General features: G+C 44.7%; 1 protein-coding gene across 1 annotated transcript; it reads right to left on the bottom strand.

Annotated features, from left to right (window-relative positions):
- Nucleotides 1-9,654: 9,654 nt before the first annotated feature.
- Nucleotides 9,655-12,226, bottom strand: LOC146339319 (uncharacterized). Its single transcript, XM_084811868.1, is given in 3 exon segments — nt 9,655-10,601; nt 10,604-12,029; nt 12,212-12,226. Coding segments are annotated over 3 exon segments (2,388 nt in total).
- Nucleotides 12,227-12,946: the final 720 nt, after the last annotated feature.

Raw genomic sequence — 12,946 nt, 5'->3', positions numbered from 1 at the left:
TAGCTTTTGTCCTGCTTCATTTTGTACACCAAGGCGATGCCTGCCTGTTATCCCGGTGATTTCTTAACTTCCTACTTTAGCATTCCAATCCCCTAAAATGAAGAGGACATCTTTTTTTGGTGTTAGTTCTAGAAGGTGTTGTAGGTCTTCATAGAACTGATCACCCTCAGCTTCTTCGGCATCAGTGGTTGGGGCATAGACTTGAATTACTGTGATGTTGAATGGTTTGCCTTGGATTCGTACTGAGATCATTCTATCATTTTTAAGATTGTACCCCAGTACTGCTTTTCCCACCCTTTTGTTGACTATGAGTGCTACTCCATTTCTTCTCAGGGATTCTTGCCCACAATAGTAGATATGATGGTCACCTGAATTAAATTCGCCCATGCCTGTCCATTTTAGTTCGCTGATTCCCAAGATGTCGATGTTCAATCTTGCCATCTCATGTTTGACCACCTCCAGCTTACCTTGATTCATTGATCTGACATTCCAGGTTCCTAAACAATATTGTTCTTTACAGCATCGGATTTTCTTTTCACCACCAGACACATCCACAGCTGAGTGTCCTTTCGGCTTTGGCCCAGCCGCTTCACTCTTTCTGGTGCTACTTGGAAATACCCTCTGCTGTTCCCCAGTAGTATATTGGACACCTTCCGACCTGAGGGGCTCATCTTCCGGTGTCATCTCTTTTACTTGTGATACGTTCCATGGGGTTTTCTTGGCAAGAATACTGGAGTGGGTTGCCATTTCCTTCTCCAGTGGACCACATTTTGTCAGAACTCTCTGCCATGACCTGTCCGTCTTGGGTGGCCCTGCACGGCATAGCTTATGGCTTCACTGAGTTACGCAAGCCCCTTCGCCACAACAAGGCAGTGATCCATGAAGGGGAAAACTCTCCTATCTTCTACCAAGTCTCTCTCACACTGAAATGATAAATGAAGCCTGGAATCTCCCCTGATATTCTCAACCGCTCCTCCGTTGCTGCGATTAGAGGTTGCTGTGTTACAAGTTCAACCCTATTGCCGGCTGTAGATGTCACTCGCAAAGATTCAGTCCCCCCCCCCAACTTCTTTGCTCCCCCTCCCTACTCATACCTTGACCTGAGAGGCTATCTGGGCTTTCCGAAGCAACCCAAAGTGCTTCGGAGCACCCCCTCCCCCACCGACGTGCCTCGGACTGCCTCAGAGAACTTTGGACCTGCCTCGGATTTGGACCTAAGTACTCTGAGGCACTTCGCTTCGGATTCGGGTCTGAAGCGGTGCAGATCCCTAATACTCGTGCGCACGCACGCCAAGAGGAAAAACTACCTAGTACCTACCCAAGCTGTGAGGGGTGAGGAAGGGGAGTAACAACACTCGATACTAATTATAAAGCCTAAGAGAAGAGAAAAGGTTTTTTTAAATGTTTTTGAAATAAAAATACAAGCTGAAAAATGGGAAGGGAAGGGATAGTAGAAGGGGGGAGCCAAAGAGCAAGAGCAAGGAAGGAAACAAACGAACTGACGCCTAATTTTTTAAAATGTGTTTTGTTTTTTAAGAATGTAGAATAAAGATTGAAGGGGAAAACTATGGAATTGAGAAGGGGTTCGGGAAGAAGCAACAGTAAGCCCAAGCAAGCTGCACTAGCAGAACTCAACTCTCCTCCTACAGCTCTCACACAGTGGGAAACGAAGGAAGAGTCTCCTGTTTCATTCAACCCCTCCTCCACTGCTGTGGCTGGAGGCTGCTGGGTTACGAGTTCACCCTATTGGTAGCCAGCCACAGATGTCACTTGCCAAGGCTCAGTTCTCCCTTCGAACTTCTCCTCTCCCCCTTCCTGATCTAGGAAGTTGTTACATTTTCCCAGACAGGCTGTCTGGGCTTCAGAATCGTCGGAAGTGATCCAGATCACTCTAACTCCCTCCGGACCACTCTGGACTCGTGCTGCAGTGGTCTGAATTGCCCTCCTTCAGTTCAGAATTCACATCCAGAACCGAAGCGGTGCACAGCTCTACCTGTCACTTTAAAAAATGATTTTGCCTACATTTTTATCGTGGGTAAATCTACAGCATGTCCTTTACCCCACTGACTAAGCCCATTTGTATATCTAAGTTACGCCTCGGCACAATGGGGCATTTTTCACCTACCTGTAGCCTTGTTTCAAGACCTGCAGGTCTTGAACCACCTGTTCCTGAAAACGTTATTTTTCTATTAATCTCATCCTGCACAGCTGATGAAATCAATCTACTATACTACATCAGCTGCACGAATTGAGAGTATGTCTTCTGTGTCTTTCAGCAACATAAGTTTGTTGGTACTTAGGACATTGTTGTACAATTGGCATTATATATACTGGAATAGTAGTTCCACACATCAGTGAACTAAATTATGTGACATGTTCAAGTGCGCTGTTGTCATTTGCAATAATCCTCTCATCTAGTTTAGACCTGTCAGCATCTATTAGTCTTCCAACCCCCTAAGTAATTTAGCTCTACACCATGCTCCTCATCCATGCTCTGCTGCATATTGTCATGGATCTGCCACAAAAGGCTGGCGGCACAGTTCTCAATGTGCTCAAAATGATTACTTGAAGAAAGTGACTATTCCCCCCTGCCCCACCCCACACAAAAGAAAAAGCTCTCTTGTCTTGGACCTGCAAGCCCCAGGCTAAGAATGTTGCTTAGAAGGTAATTAGGAATCCAGAGAAGTGAATAAGCAGGTAACTGGTATCTATAGGGAAGATACAAGGTGAGTTCACAATGAACTTCAGGTAATTGTTATCAAAACGTAATTGGCAAAGCAGTTTGCATAATATCCGAACAGAGAGTGCTGAATTATAATTCATCACCAGAGATGAAAGAGATTATGTGAAAAATGGAGAGACATCAAACTGTGTCATTCAGGGTCAGTGTGAATGTAAAGATTTCCCTTCTCAGTTAATGAGCAAAAAATACTTTGTAAGCTTATAAACATTAAATCACATATATAGATGTCTAGAAAAGTTTATGTACTTAGTTTTAGTTAGTAAACTTTGAGTAAGGAATTGCTTTGCCAAAGACATAAACAAAAATTAATTGTATCTCACTTGAAAAGTATATGTCTTCAGTTTTTGTATGTGCGTTTTGATAATCAAAGATCCTTTAGAAGTCAAGATTGTGAATTTAGATGTATGAAACAGCAATTAGTATTGACCTATTGACAGTGAAGTAGTATTGTAGAAACAGTCTAAATATGGTCCGATGGCTTCTTGATATTGAAGCTCCTTGCCTGTGGTACTGCCAGACAACTCTATCGAGAAGTCCTGGTAAACAAAATGGACTCAGCAATGCTCTCTTTTGTAACACCAAGAAATGCTTAGGAAATATAACTGTAATTGTTTTTAAATACTACACTACTTGTATTTGAGCTAGGAACTTATATTTGTATCAAAAAAGAGAAATGGATTCAAAGAGTCTTGTACTATGTAATTACTCTTAGTACTGTATGTGGTTTGCAACCCACTAAATAATCCTAGGTGTACATTTTTTAAAAGTATTTTAATCTGTTATTAGGGGGTAAACAGGCAGCCAAATGCTTCCAAAGTACTGAACTATTGACAGCTCAGACACAGCCACATCTGTAACAATTGTTGTTCAGTCGTTAAGTCGTGTCAAACTCTTTGTGACCCCATGGACGCCAGGCCTTCCTGTCCTCCGCTCTCTCCCGGAGTGTGCTCAAGTTCATATTCATTGCGTCGGTGATGCTATGTAGCCATCTCATCCTCTGCTGTCCCCTTCTCCTTTTGCCTTCAATCCTTCCCAGCATCAGGGTCTTTTCCAGAGAGTTTTCTCTTTGCATTAGGTGGCCAAAATATTTGAGCTTCAGCTTCAGTATCTGTCCTTCCAATGAGCAGTCAGGATTGATTTCCTTTAGGATTGACTGATTTGACCTCCTTGCAGTCCAGGGGACTCGTAAGACTCTTCTCCAGCACCACAGTTCAAACGCATCGATTCTTCGGCGCTCAGCCTTCCTTATAGTCCAGCACTCACAGCCATACGTTGCTACTGGGAAAACGATAGCTTTGATTATACCAACCTTTGTCAGCAAGGTGATGTCTCTGCTTCTTACTATGCTGTCTAGGTTTGCCATAGCTTTCCTCCCAAGGAGCAAGCGTCTTTTAATTTTATGGCTAAAGTCACTGTCTGTGGTGATCGTGGAGCCCAAGAAAATAAAATCTGTCACTGCTTCCATTTCTTCCCCTTCTATATGCCAGGAAGTGATGGGGCCAGATGCCATGATCTTAGTTTTTTTAATGTTGAGTTTCAAACCAGCTTTTGCATTCTCCACTTTCACCCTCAACAAGAGGCTGCTTAGATCCTGTTTGCTTTATGCCATTAGGGTGGTATCGTCTGCGTAGCTGAGGTTGTTGATAGTTCTCCCGGCAATCTTAATTCTGACCTGTGATTCATCCAACCCGGCGTTTCCCATGAAGTACTCTGCATATAAGTTGAATAAGCAGGGCGACAATATGCAGCCTTGTCGTACTCCTTTCCCAATTTGGAACCACTCGGTTGTTCCATGTCTGGTTCTTACTGTTGCTTCTTGACCCTCGTACAGGTTTCTCAGGAGACAGGTAAGGTGGTCTGGTACTCCCATCTCTTTAAGAATTTGCCACAGTTTGTTGTGATCCACACAATCAAAGGCTTTAGCGTAGTCAATGAAGCAGAAATAGACGTTTTTCTGGAATTCTCTTGCTTTCTCCATGATGCAGCGAATGTTGGCGATTTGATCTCTAGTTCCTCTGCCTCTTTGAAACCCAGCTTGTACTTCCGGTAGTTCTCGGTTCACATCCTGCTGAAGCCTAGCTTGTAGGATTTTGAGCATCACCTTGCTGGCATGTGAAATGAGCGCAATTGTGCGGTAGTTTGAACACTCTTTGGCATTGCCCTTCTTTGGAATTGGAATGTAAACTGACCTTTTCCAGTCTTGTGGCCACTGTTGAGTGTTCCAAATTTGTTGGCATATTGAGTGCAGCACATTAACAGCATCATCCTTTAGGATTGTAAATAGCTCAGCTGGAATACTGTCATCTCGGCTAGCTTTGTTGTTAGTAATGCTTCCTAAGGCCCACTTGACTTCACTCTCGAGGATGTCCGGCTCAAGTTCAGTGAGCGTACTATCATGGCTATCAGGGACATTAAGATCTTTCCTGTACAGTTCTTCTGTGTATTCTTTCCACCTCTTCTTAATCTCCTGTGCTTCTGTTAGGTCCCTGCCTTCTTTGTCTTTTATCATGCCCATCTTTGCACAAAACGTTCCCTTGAGATCTCCGATTTTCTTGAAGAGATCTCTAGTCTTTCCATTCTATTGTTTTCCTCGATTTCTTTGCATTGTTCATTTAAGAAGGCCTTCTTGTCTCTCCTTGCTATTCTCTGGAACTCTGCATTCAGTTGGATATATCTTCCCCTTTCTCCCTTGCTTTTCGCTTCCCTTTTTTCGTGAGCTACTTGTAAAAGCCTCATCAGACAGCCACTTGGCTTTCTTGCATTTCTTTTTCTTTGGGATGGATTGAGTTGCTGCCTCCTGAACGATGTTACGGACCTCCGTCCATAGTTCCTCAGGCACTCTGTCTATCAGGTCTAATCCCTGAAATCTGTTCGTCACCTCCACTGTATATTCATCAGGGATATGATTTAGGTCATACCTGAATGGTTTAGTGGTTTTCCCGACGTTCTTCAATTTAAGCCGAAATTTTGCAAGAAGCAGCTCATGATCTGAGCCACAGTTAGCTCCAGGTCTTGTTTTGACTGACTGTATGGAGCTTCTCCATCTTTGGCTGCAAAGGACATAATCAATCTGATTTCGATATTGACCATCTGGTGATGTCCATGTGTAGAGTCGCCTCTTGTGCTGTTGGAAAAGAGTGTTTGCTATGATCAGCGTGTTCTCTTGGCAAAACTCTATTAGCCTTTGTCCTGCTTCATTTTGTACACCAAGGCCATGCTTGCCTGTTATCCCGGTGATTTCTTAACTTCCTACTTTAGCATTCCAATCCCCTATGATGAAGAAGACATCGTTTTTTGGTGTTAGTTCTAGAAGGTGTTGTAGGTCTTCATAGAACCAGTCAACCTCAGCTTCTTCGGCATCAGTGGTTGGGGCATAGACTTGAATTACTGTGATGTTGAATGGTTTGCCTTGGATTTGTACTGAGATCATTCTATCGTTTTTGAGATTGTACCCCAGTACTGCTTTTCCTACCCTTTTGTTGACTATGAGTGCTAATCCATTTCTTCTCAGGGATTCTTGCCCACAGTAGTAGATAGGATGGTCACCTGAATTAAATTCGCCCATGCCTGTCCATTTTAGTTCGCTGATTCCCAAGATGTCGATGTTCAATCTTGCCATCTCATGTTTGACCACCTCCAGCTTACCTTGATTCGTTGTTCTTACATTCCAGGTTCCTAAACAATATTGTTTTTTTTCACCACCAGACACATCCACAGCTGAGTGTCCTTTCGGCTTTGGCCCAGCCGCTTCACTCTTTCTGGTGCTACTTGGAAATACCCTCTGCTGTTCCCCAGTAGTGTAGCAGAAATCAGAGTCAGAGAGACCACGGAGTGAAGGAAAAAGAGATTCTTCTTTATTTAACGCGCGGGCTTAAGGCTGGAATCGTTTCCAAAGAGCCAGAAGCCCCGAATCACAGTAATACATGACTTTTATAGATATGACAGCAAGCAGTTTCCCCCTCCCCTTCTCTCACGGTTTCTAACTGCGAGGTCTATGAAAATGGGTAATAGGGCATGATTTGCAAAGAATGAGACCTTGATATGTATCCAAGCTATATGCAAGCCAAGCAGAGGACTGGAACATGATATGCCAGTGTCAGAGAGACCCAGTCCTGTCAATAATTTGGGGAATTTCCACATTGCTGTTTTTGCTGTCTTATGCCAGCTCAGCAAGGACATTTCTGATTTTTTACATGGCTGCTACATTCCCCCCTTTAATGCATAATTTTATTACAATTATAGCATTAAATTACACAAGAAGTTGGCAATGCATAACACAGGATTACTATAGCACTTTTACTGTATATCTTGCTGAGCTATTAAAGCATAGCGGGCAGCTGTTTTGGTGGCCGAGGCAGTAAACTGATGTTTCAGGCAACGCATGAACCAGGGGATGCAGAAACACAACAGCATTCCTACCACTATTACTGGCAATATTAGAACGAACAATGCTTTTAGCCATCTGAGGTCTGGAAGCCAAGAGGTCAACCAATCGAGCCAATCATGTTTTCCTATTGTTATATCTGCTACTATATTACGCAGATTATTGATCTGCATATTTACAGCATTGCTGTTATCAGTTAAATTAAAACAACAAAGCTTCTGGTGTGACTCACATCCCAGATGATGGAGAAGGAAAAGATAATCTATACCAGCTCTGTTTTCTAAGACGGCACCTCTTACGTCACGTAATTCTTTATTTAATAATGACAGAGCTCGTGAGGTGGCATTTATGCTTTTGGCTAAGCTACAGGCTAACCTGTTAATCTCCAGACCATCGGCCAAGGCTAGGCCTGGCACTCCAACCAGAGATGCTGCTAATGCTAGTTTCTCTGAATCAGAGTACAGACTCACATGACTAGTACAGCTCTCAGTCAGCTGGAGTGCCCGGGGCTGTCGTTGGCAAATTTTTTCAGGCCATGGGGGAAGGACTGGTACCAGACGGCTAAGGCAACATGGGTGGTTATCAGACAAATTGGCAGGGATGAAAGACCAGGTACGGGAACCACAGGTCCAAAACCATCCATGAGGCAGAAGTATATGTGCATAATTAAAGGATATGTTTTGAATTTCATTACAGTGGAAGGGGGGTCCAGGGATAGCTTTACATTTTCCAGAAGATTTTTGACAATTAATCATACGAGCACAAGTGGCATTTATACCAGCTACAATGGGAGTGCGTAAAGTAAATTCAGTAGGAGGCAGAGTTTTTGTAACTGCGCCCCAGTTTGCATTTTGGGAATAAGTCAAATTTATATGGTAATGGCTTAACATAGTATCATTTTGAATCTCATCGGGATGCCTACAAACAGGTATTAAACAGGAACTAATGAGTCTATTGGCTGGTATATCTTCTGGCAAACAAAAATGCTTTACTCCAGTGATATTAGCTAAGTGAAGCCAATAATTATCAACAAACCTTAAGGGCATACTCCCCTCTCCCAAAGCAGGCCCCCCTTTTGCGCACAATACTGAGGAGGTGCAACTTATCACTACTAACATCGCAACATACATGTTTAATCTTCTTTGGGATCTGACCGTACGCAGGGCAGCTATTTACCCGGCAAGCTGCAGTAAGGTCTAGTCCCGCTCTTCAATTCTCCAGCTGCAGGTCTGACCGTACGCAGGGGGAACAATTTCCTGGTTTGTCCCCAGTAAGGTCTAGCCTGAGTCTTCTTTTACTGCTTTTTCTTTTTCAGTACAACCTTTAAAGGACTGTCAGGATTTCTGTTTGCAATCCACTCCCCCCCTTTTGCTTTCTTGACTCGCGTCCAATGTATCCAAGGTTTAACTCCAGCTACTTTTACAGCTGTAGGGGTGGAAAGTATAACAGTATTTGGTCCTTTCCATCTGGGAGTTAAAGGGTCATTTTTCCAATCTTTGACCCACACTTCGTCTCCCGGCTGGAAAGGATGGATTTCAGTAATAGGAATTGGGGGTCTATTTTCCAAAATATACCGACGCTGGGCTTGAAGAACTTTGCCCAGTGCCTGAACCTCTTGGGTTAAACTAACATTGGCCAATTCTTGCAGGTCTCCCTTTAATCCTACTAAAATTTGGGGAGGCCTGCCATACATTAATTCAAAGGGAGACAGACCAGTAGTTTTGTGTGGAGTGCATCGAATTTTGAACAGAGCTAAGGGCAGCATCTCTATCCATTTTCGCTGAGTTTCCTGACACAGCTTGGCTAAGTGGGTCTTGAGGGTCCGATTCATCCTTTCCACTTGTCCAGAACTTTGCGGACGGTACGCACAATGAAGCTTCCACTGAATGCCTAATAAATGGTTAACTCCTTGCAACACCTGGTCAACAAATGCAGGGCCATTATCGGATCCAATAAATAGGGGTAATCCGTGTCTCGGAATTAGGTCTTTCATTAAGGCTTTTATAACTTCACGTGCTTTCTCAGTTCGGGTAGGATAGGCTTCTACCCATCCTGTGTAAGTGCACACAAAAACTAGTAGATAACGATAATGGCCTACCCTAGGCATTTCAGTAAAGTCAACAACTAGGGCCTCAAAAGGAAGAGTGCCAAGTTGCTGAATGCCGGGAGGGGGTTTCTTCCCTTATCTGGGGTTATTTCTGGAGCATTCTACGCATCGCATAGATGCTAAATTGGCATAACTGTGTAGTCCATTGATGTAAACCTGCTTTTGTAGTAGTGCTGCCAGGGCACTTTTTCCCAGATGGGTAGCTTTATGTGCAGTCTGGACAATGCTCCAAGCTAGCCGTTGTGGCACATAGATTCGTCCATCTGGCAGTTCCCACCACTTCTGGGCTATTTTCTTAGCTTGCAGGGTCTCAACAGCCATTTGATCCTCTTCTGGAGTGTAGGTTGGATGCACATCTGTCAAGTTAACTTGGAACAACGGGGCTTCCGAGATGGTCATCTCAATTTTTTCTCTATTGTGCTAATCTCTGAGGGCAACTTGCTTGGCTATGTGATCTGCCCATCGATTGCCTTCTGCCACCTCACTTGTTCCCTTTTGATGCCCTCGGCAATGTATTACTGCCACACGTTTGGGGTGCCATACGACATCTAATAGAGCCGATATTTCTGTTATATTTTTGATACCTTGTCCGGTGGAGTTTATTAATCCTTTCTCACGGTACAATGCTCCATGGGCATGGAGGGTGGTGAAAGCATACTTAGAGTCCGTATAAATATTGACCGTGAGTCCAGCAGCCAACATCAGGGCTCGAATTAGGGCAATTAATTCTGCCTTTTGGGCTGAAGTTCCCACAGACAGAGGATTGGCCTCGATAACCTTGTCTTTAGTTACTACTGCATAGCCGGCGTATCTTTTCCCATCTCGGACAAAACTGCTTCCATCAGTAAAGTAGGTGACGTCTGGGTGAGGCCAGGGGCTATCATGCAAGTCTGGACGACTGGAATAAACTTCATCCATAGTTTTGATGCAATCGTGCTCAGGCTGACCTCCTGGTTCTATTGGCAGCAGCGTGGCCGGATTTAAGTTGGATGACACCTCTAACTTGATACGTGGATTTTCACAGAGCAGAGCTTGGTACTTGGTCATGCGCTCGTTGGTGAACCAGTAATTTCCTTTATACTCCATTAGCGTGAGTACTGCATGTGGAACCCGGACGGTTAGTTCTTGTCCCATTGACAACTTATCTGCCTCTTTAACCAGGAGGGCGGTTGCGGCAATGGCTCTCAGGCAAGCTGGCCAGCCTTTGGCAACTACATCCAACTGCTTGGATAAATATGCAACAGGTCTCTGCCATGATCCAAGTTGCTGTGTCAGCACCCCTACAGCTACATTGTCTCGTTCATGGACATACAACTGGAAAGGCTTAGCCACATCAGGAAGTCCTAGAGCAGGCGCTTGGAGTAATGTTTCTTAATATCTATGAAAGCTTGTTTTTGTGGCTCTCCCCACTGAAACGGATCTGCCTCTGAACCTTTGGTAGCTTCATACAGAGGCTTACTCATTACAGCAAAGTTGGGAATCCAGATTCTACAAAACCCTGCAGCCCCAAGGAACTCCCGCACCTGCTTCCTAGTAGTTGGCTCTGGCAGGGCACACACAGTCTCTTTCCGTTCAGGACCCAATTCTCGCTGATGTTGAGATACTATGAACCCTAGATATCGTACCTGGGTTTTACAAAGTTGTGCCTTTTTCCGGGATACTTTATATCCTCGTTCCCACAGAAGTTGCAACAGTTCTTGGGTGCTTTGCCAGCATTCGAGTCTTGATGATGCTGCTAAGAGCAAATCATCAACGTACTGCAACAGAACTCTTTTCCCGGGTTCGGAATGAAAATTTTGGAGGTCTTGACTTAGGGCTGTCCCAAATAATGTGGGGGAGTTTTTGAAACCTTGGGGAAGACGGCCCCAGGTCAGTTGGGTCTTCCTCCCAGTCATGTGATCTTCCCATTGAAAGGCGAAAATAGCTTGGCTCTTAGGTGCCAGTCGGATACAAAAAAAAGCATCTTTTAAGTCTAAGGTAGTAAAGTGAGTTGCTTCAGATGGAATCAATCCCAACAAGACATAAGGGTTCGGGACCACCGGATGTATCGTCACGGTTGCTTGGTTGACCAGTCTGAGATCTTGTACTGGACGGTAATCTTCTGTGCTGCCGGGTTTCTTGACTGGCAGAAGGGGGGTATTCCATGGAGACTGACATTCTCGAAGGATACCATATTGTAACAGACGGTTTAGGTGCTTCTGAATTCCTAGCACCGCTCGGCGCGGCAGTGGATACTGACGTACGTGCACTGGTATTGCTCCTGGTTTTAATTCAACTACAACAGGGGGCACACATCTTGCCATTCCTGGTGGATTATCTTCAGCCCACACTCCAGGCACATGGAAAGCCTGCCATGGCTCTTCATCAAGTACTGGCATGGTCCAATGTAGCCTCCCCTCTTCTTCCTGTGGATATGTGAGTGACAGGAGCTGACCTTCTTGGGGCCTGCGGAAGGCGACAGCCGTTGTTCCATCTTCTTCAAAGGATATTTGGGCCCTCAGCTTTGACAACAAATCACGTCCCAACAATGGCATAGGGCATTCAGGTAAATATAAAAACTGATGTTCTACTATGTGGCTTCCAAGCCGACAAGTCCGTTGCTGCAACAAATGCTTTTCTTCTACTGCACCAGTTGCCCCAATCACCCGCACTTTTTGATGGGTGAGGGGAGCAACGGGGTAGGTCACCACTGATGACGCTGCTCCAGTGTCAATCATAAAATCAATATTTTGGCCCCCCACAGTGGCAGTGACCATGGGCTCCCCGGGGCCAAGATTAAAGGGGCCCGGTCTGTCCTATTCAAGACTTTCGGTTGCGGCCATTCCCGTAAAGGGATTCACTTCGTAATTCCCAGTTGATTCTCTTTGCATTTGCCAGTTATTTGGTTGCCAGCATGGCGGCTGTCCCCTCCCTCGTCCGTGGTGGCCCCCTCGATTTTCCGCCTGGTACATCGGATTGGTTCCATTTGGACACTCACGCCACCAATGCCCATCTTGTCCACATTGGGCGCACTGATTCCTTCTCAAAAATTCTCTTCTTCCTGCTCTCCCCTTCCCTCGTCAACGTCCTCTTTGCTCTCTGCCCAGTCCTCCATCTTGCGGACCTACTAGTGCTGCAGCAAGCAGTTCCGCCTTTTTCACCATTCTCTTCTCCTTTTCTTTCTTTTCTTCTTGGTCCCTGTTTACATACACCTGAGCGACTTCTAATAATTCTGTCAAATTTTTCCCAGCAAAACCATTTAACTTTTGTAGCTTTCTTCGAATATCTTTATAACTCTGAGTTACAAAAGCCATATTAATCACTTTCATATTTTCTTGGGCTTCTGGGTCGAGAGGGGTGTACTGGCGATATGCATCCAGGAGACGTTCTAAATATTCTCCAGGTGCTTCGGTTGCTCCTTGCAACACTTCAGAGACTTTTGTCATATTAATAGACTTTTTCATTCCTGCTCTCATAGCTTGCAACAGCAAGGTTTGGTACTGTGTGATGCGTTCTAACCCTGCCGGTAGGTTGGGATCCCAATGGGGATTTTCTAAGGGCACTCTCTCTCTCATCCATCCTTGGGGATTTACATAATTTTCTGGGGCTCTTTCTAAGGCGATTTGTTCCATTTGCTGATGGATTCGTCGCCTTTCCTCAGTGGTAAATAACGTCAAAAGCAACTGTTGGCAATCTTGCCAGTTAGGCATATGCGAGGCCATAATGCTGGAGC

Source organism: Heloderma suspectum, chromosome 7 (genome assembly GCF_057233095.1).
Source record: "Heloderma suspectum isolate Gila_16-S chromosome 7, 16-S_ref, whole genome shotgun sequence".
Taxonomy (NCBI): domain Eukaryota; kingdom Metazoa; phylum Chordata; class Lepidosauria; order Squamata; family Helodermatidae; genus Heloderma; species Heloderma suspectum.
The sequence above is the reverse complement of the archived record's forward strand: the minus strand, read 5'-3'. Positions and strand labels throughout refer to the sequence as shown.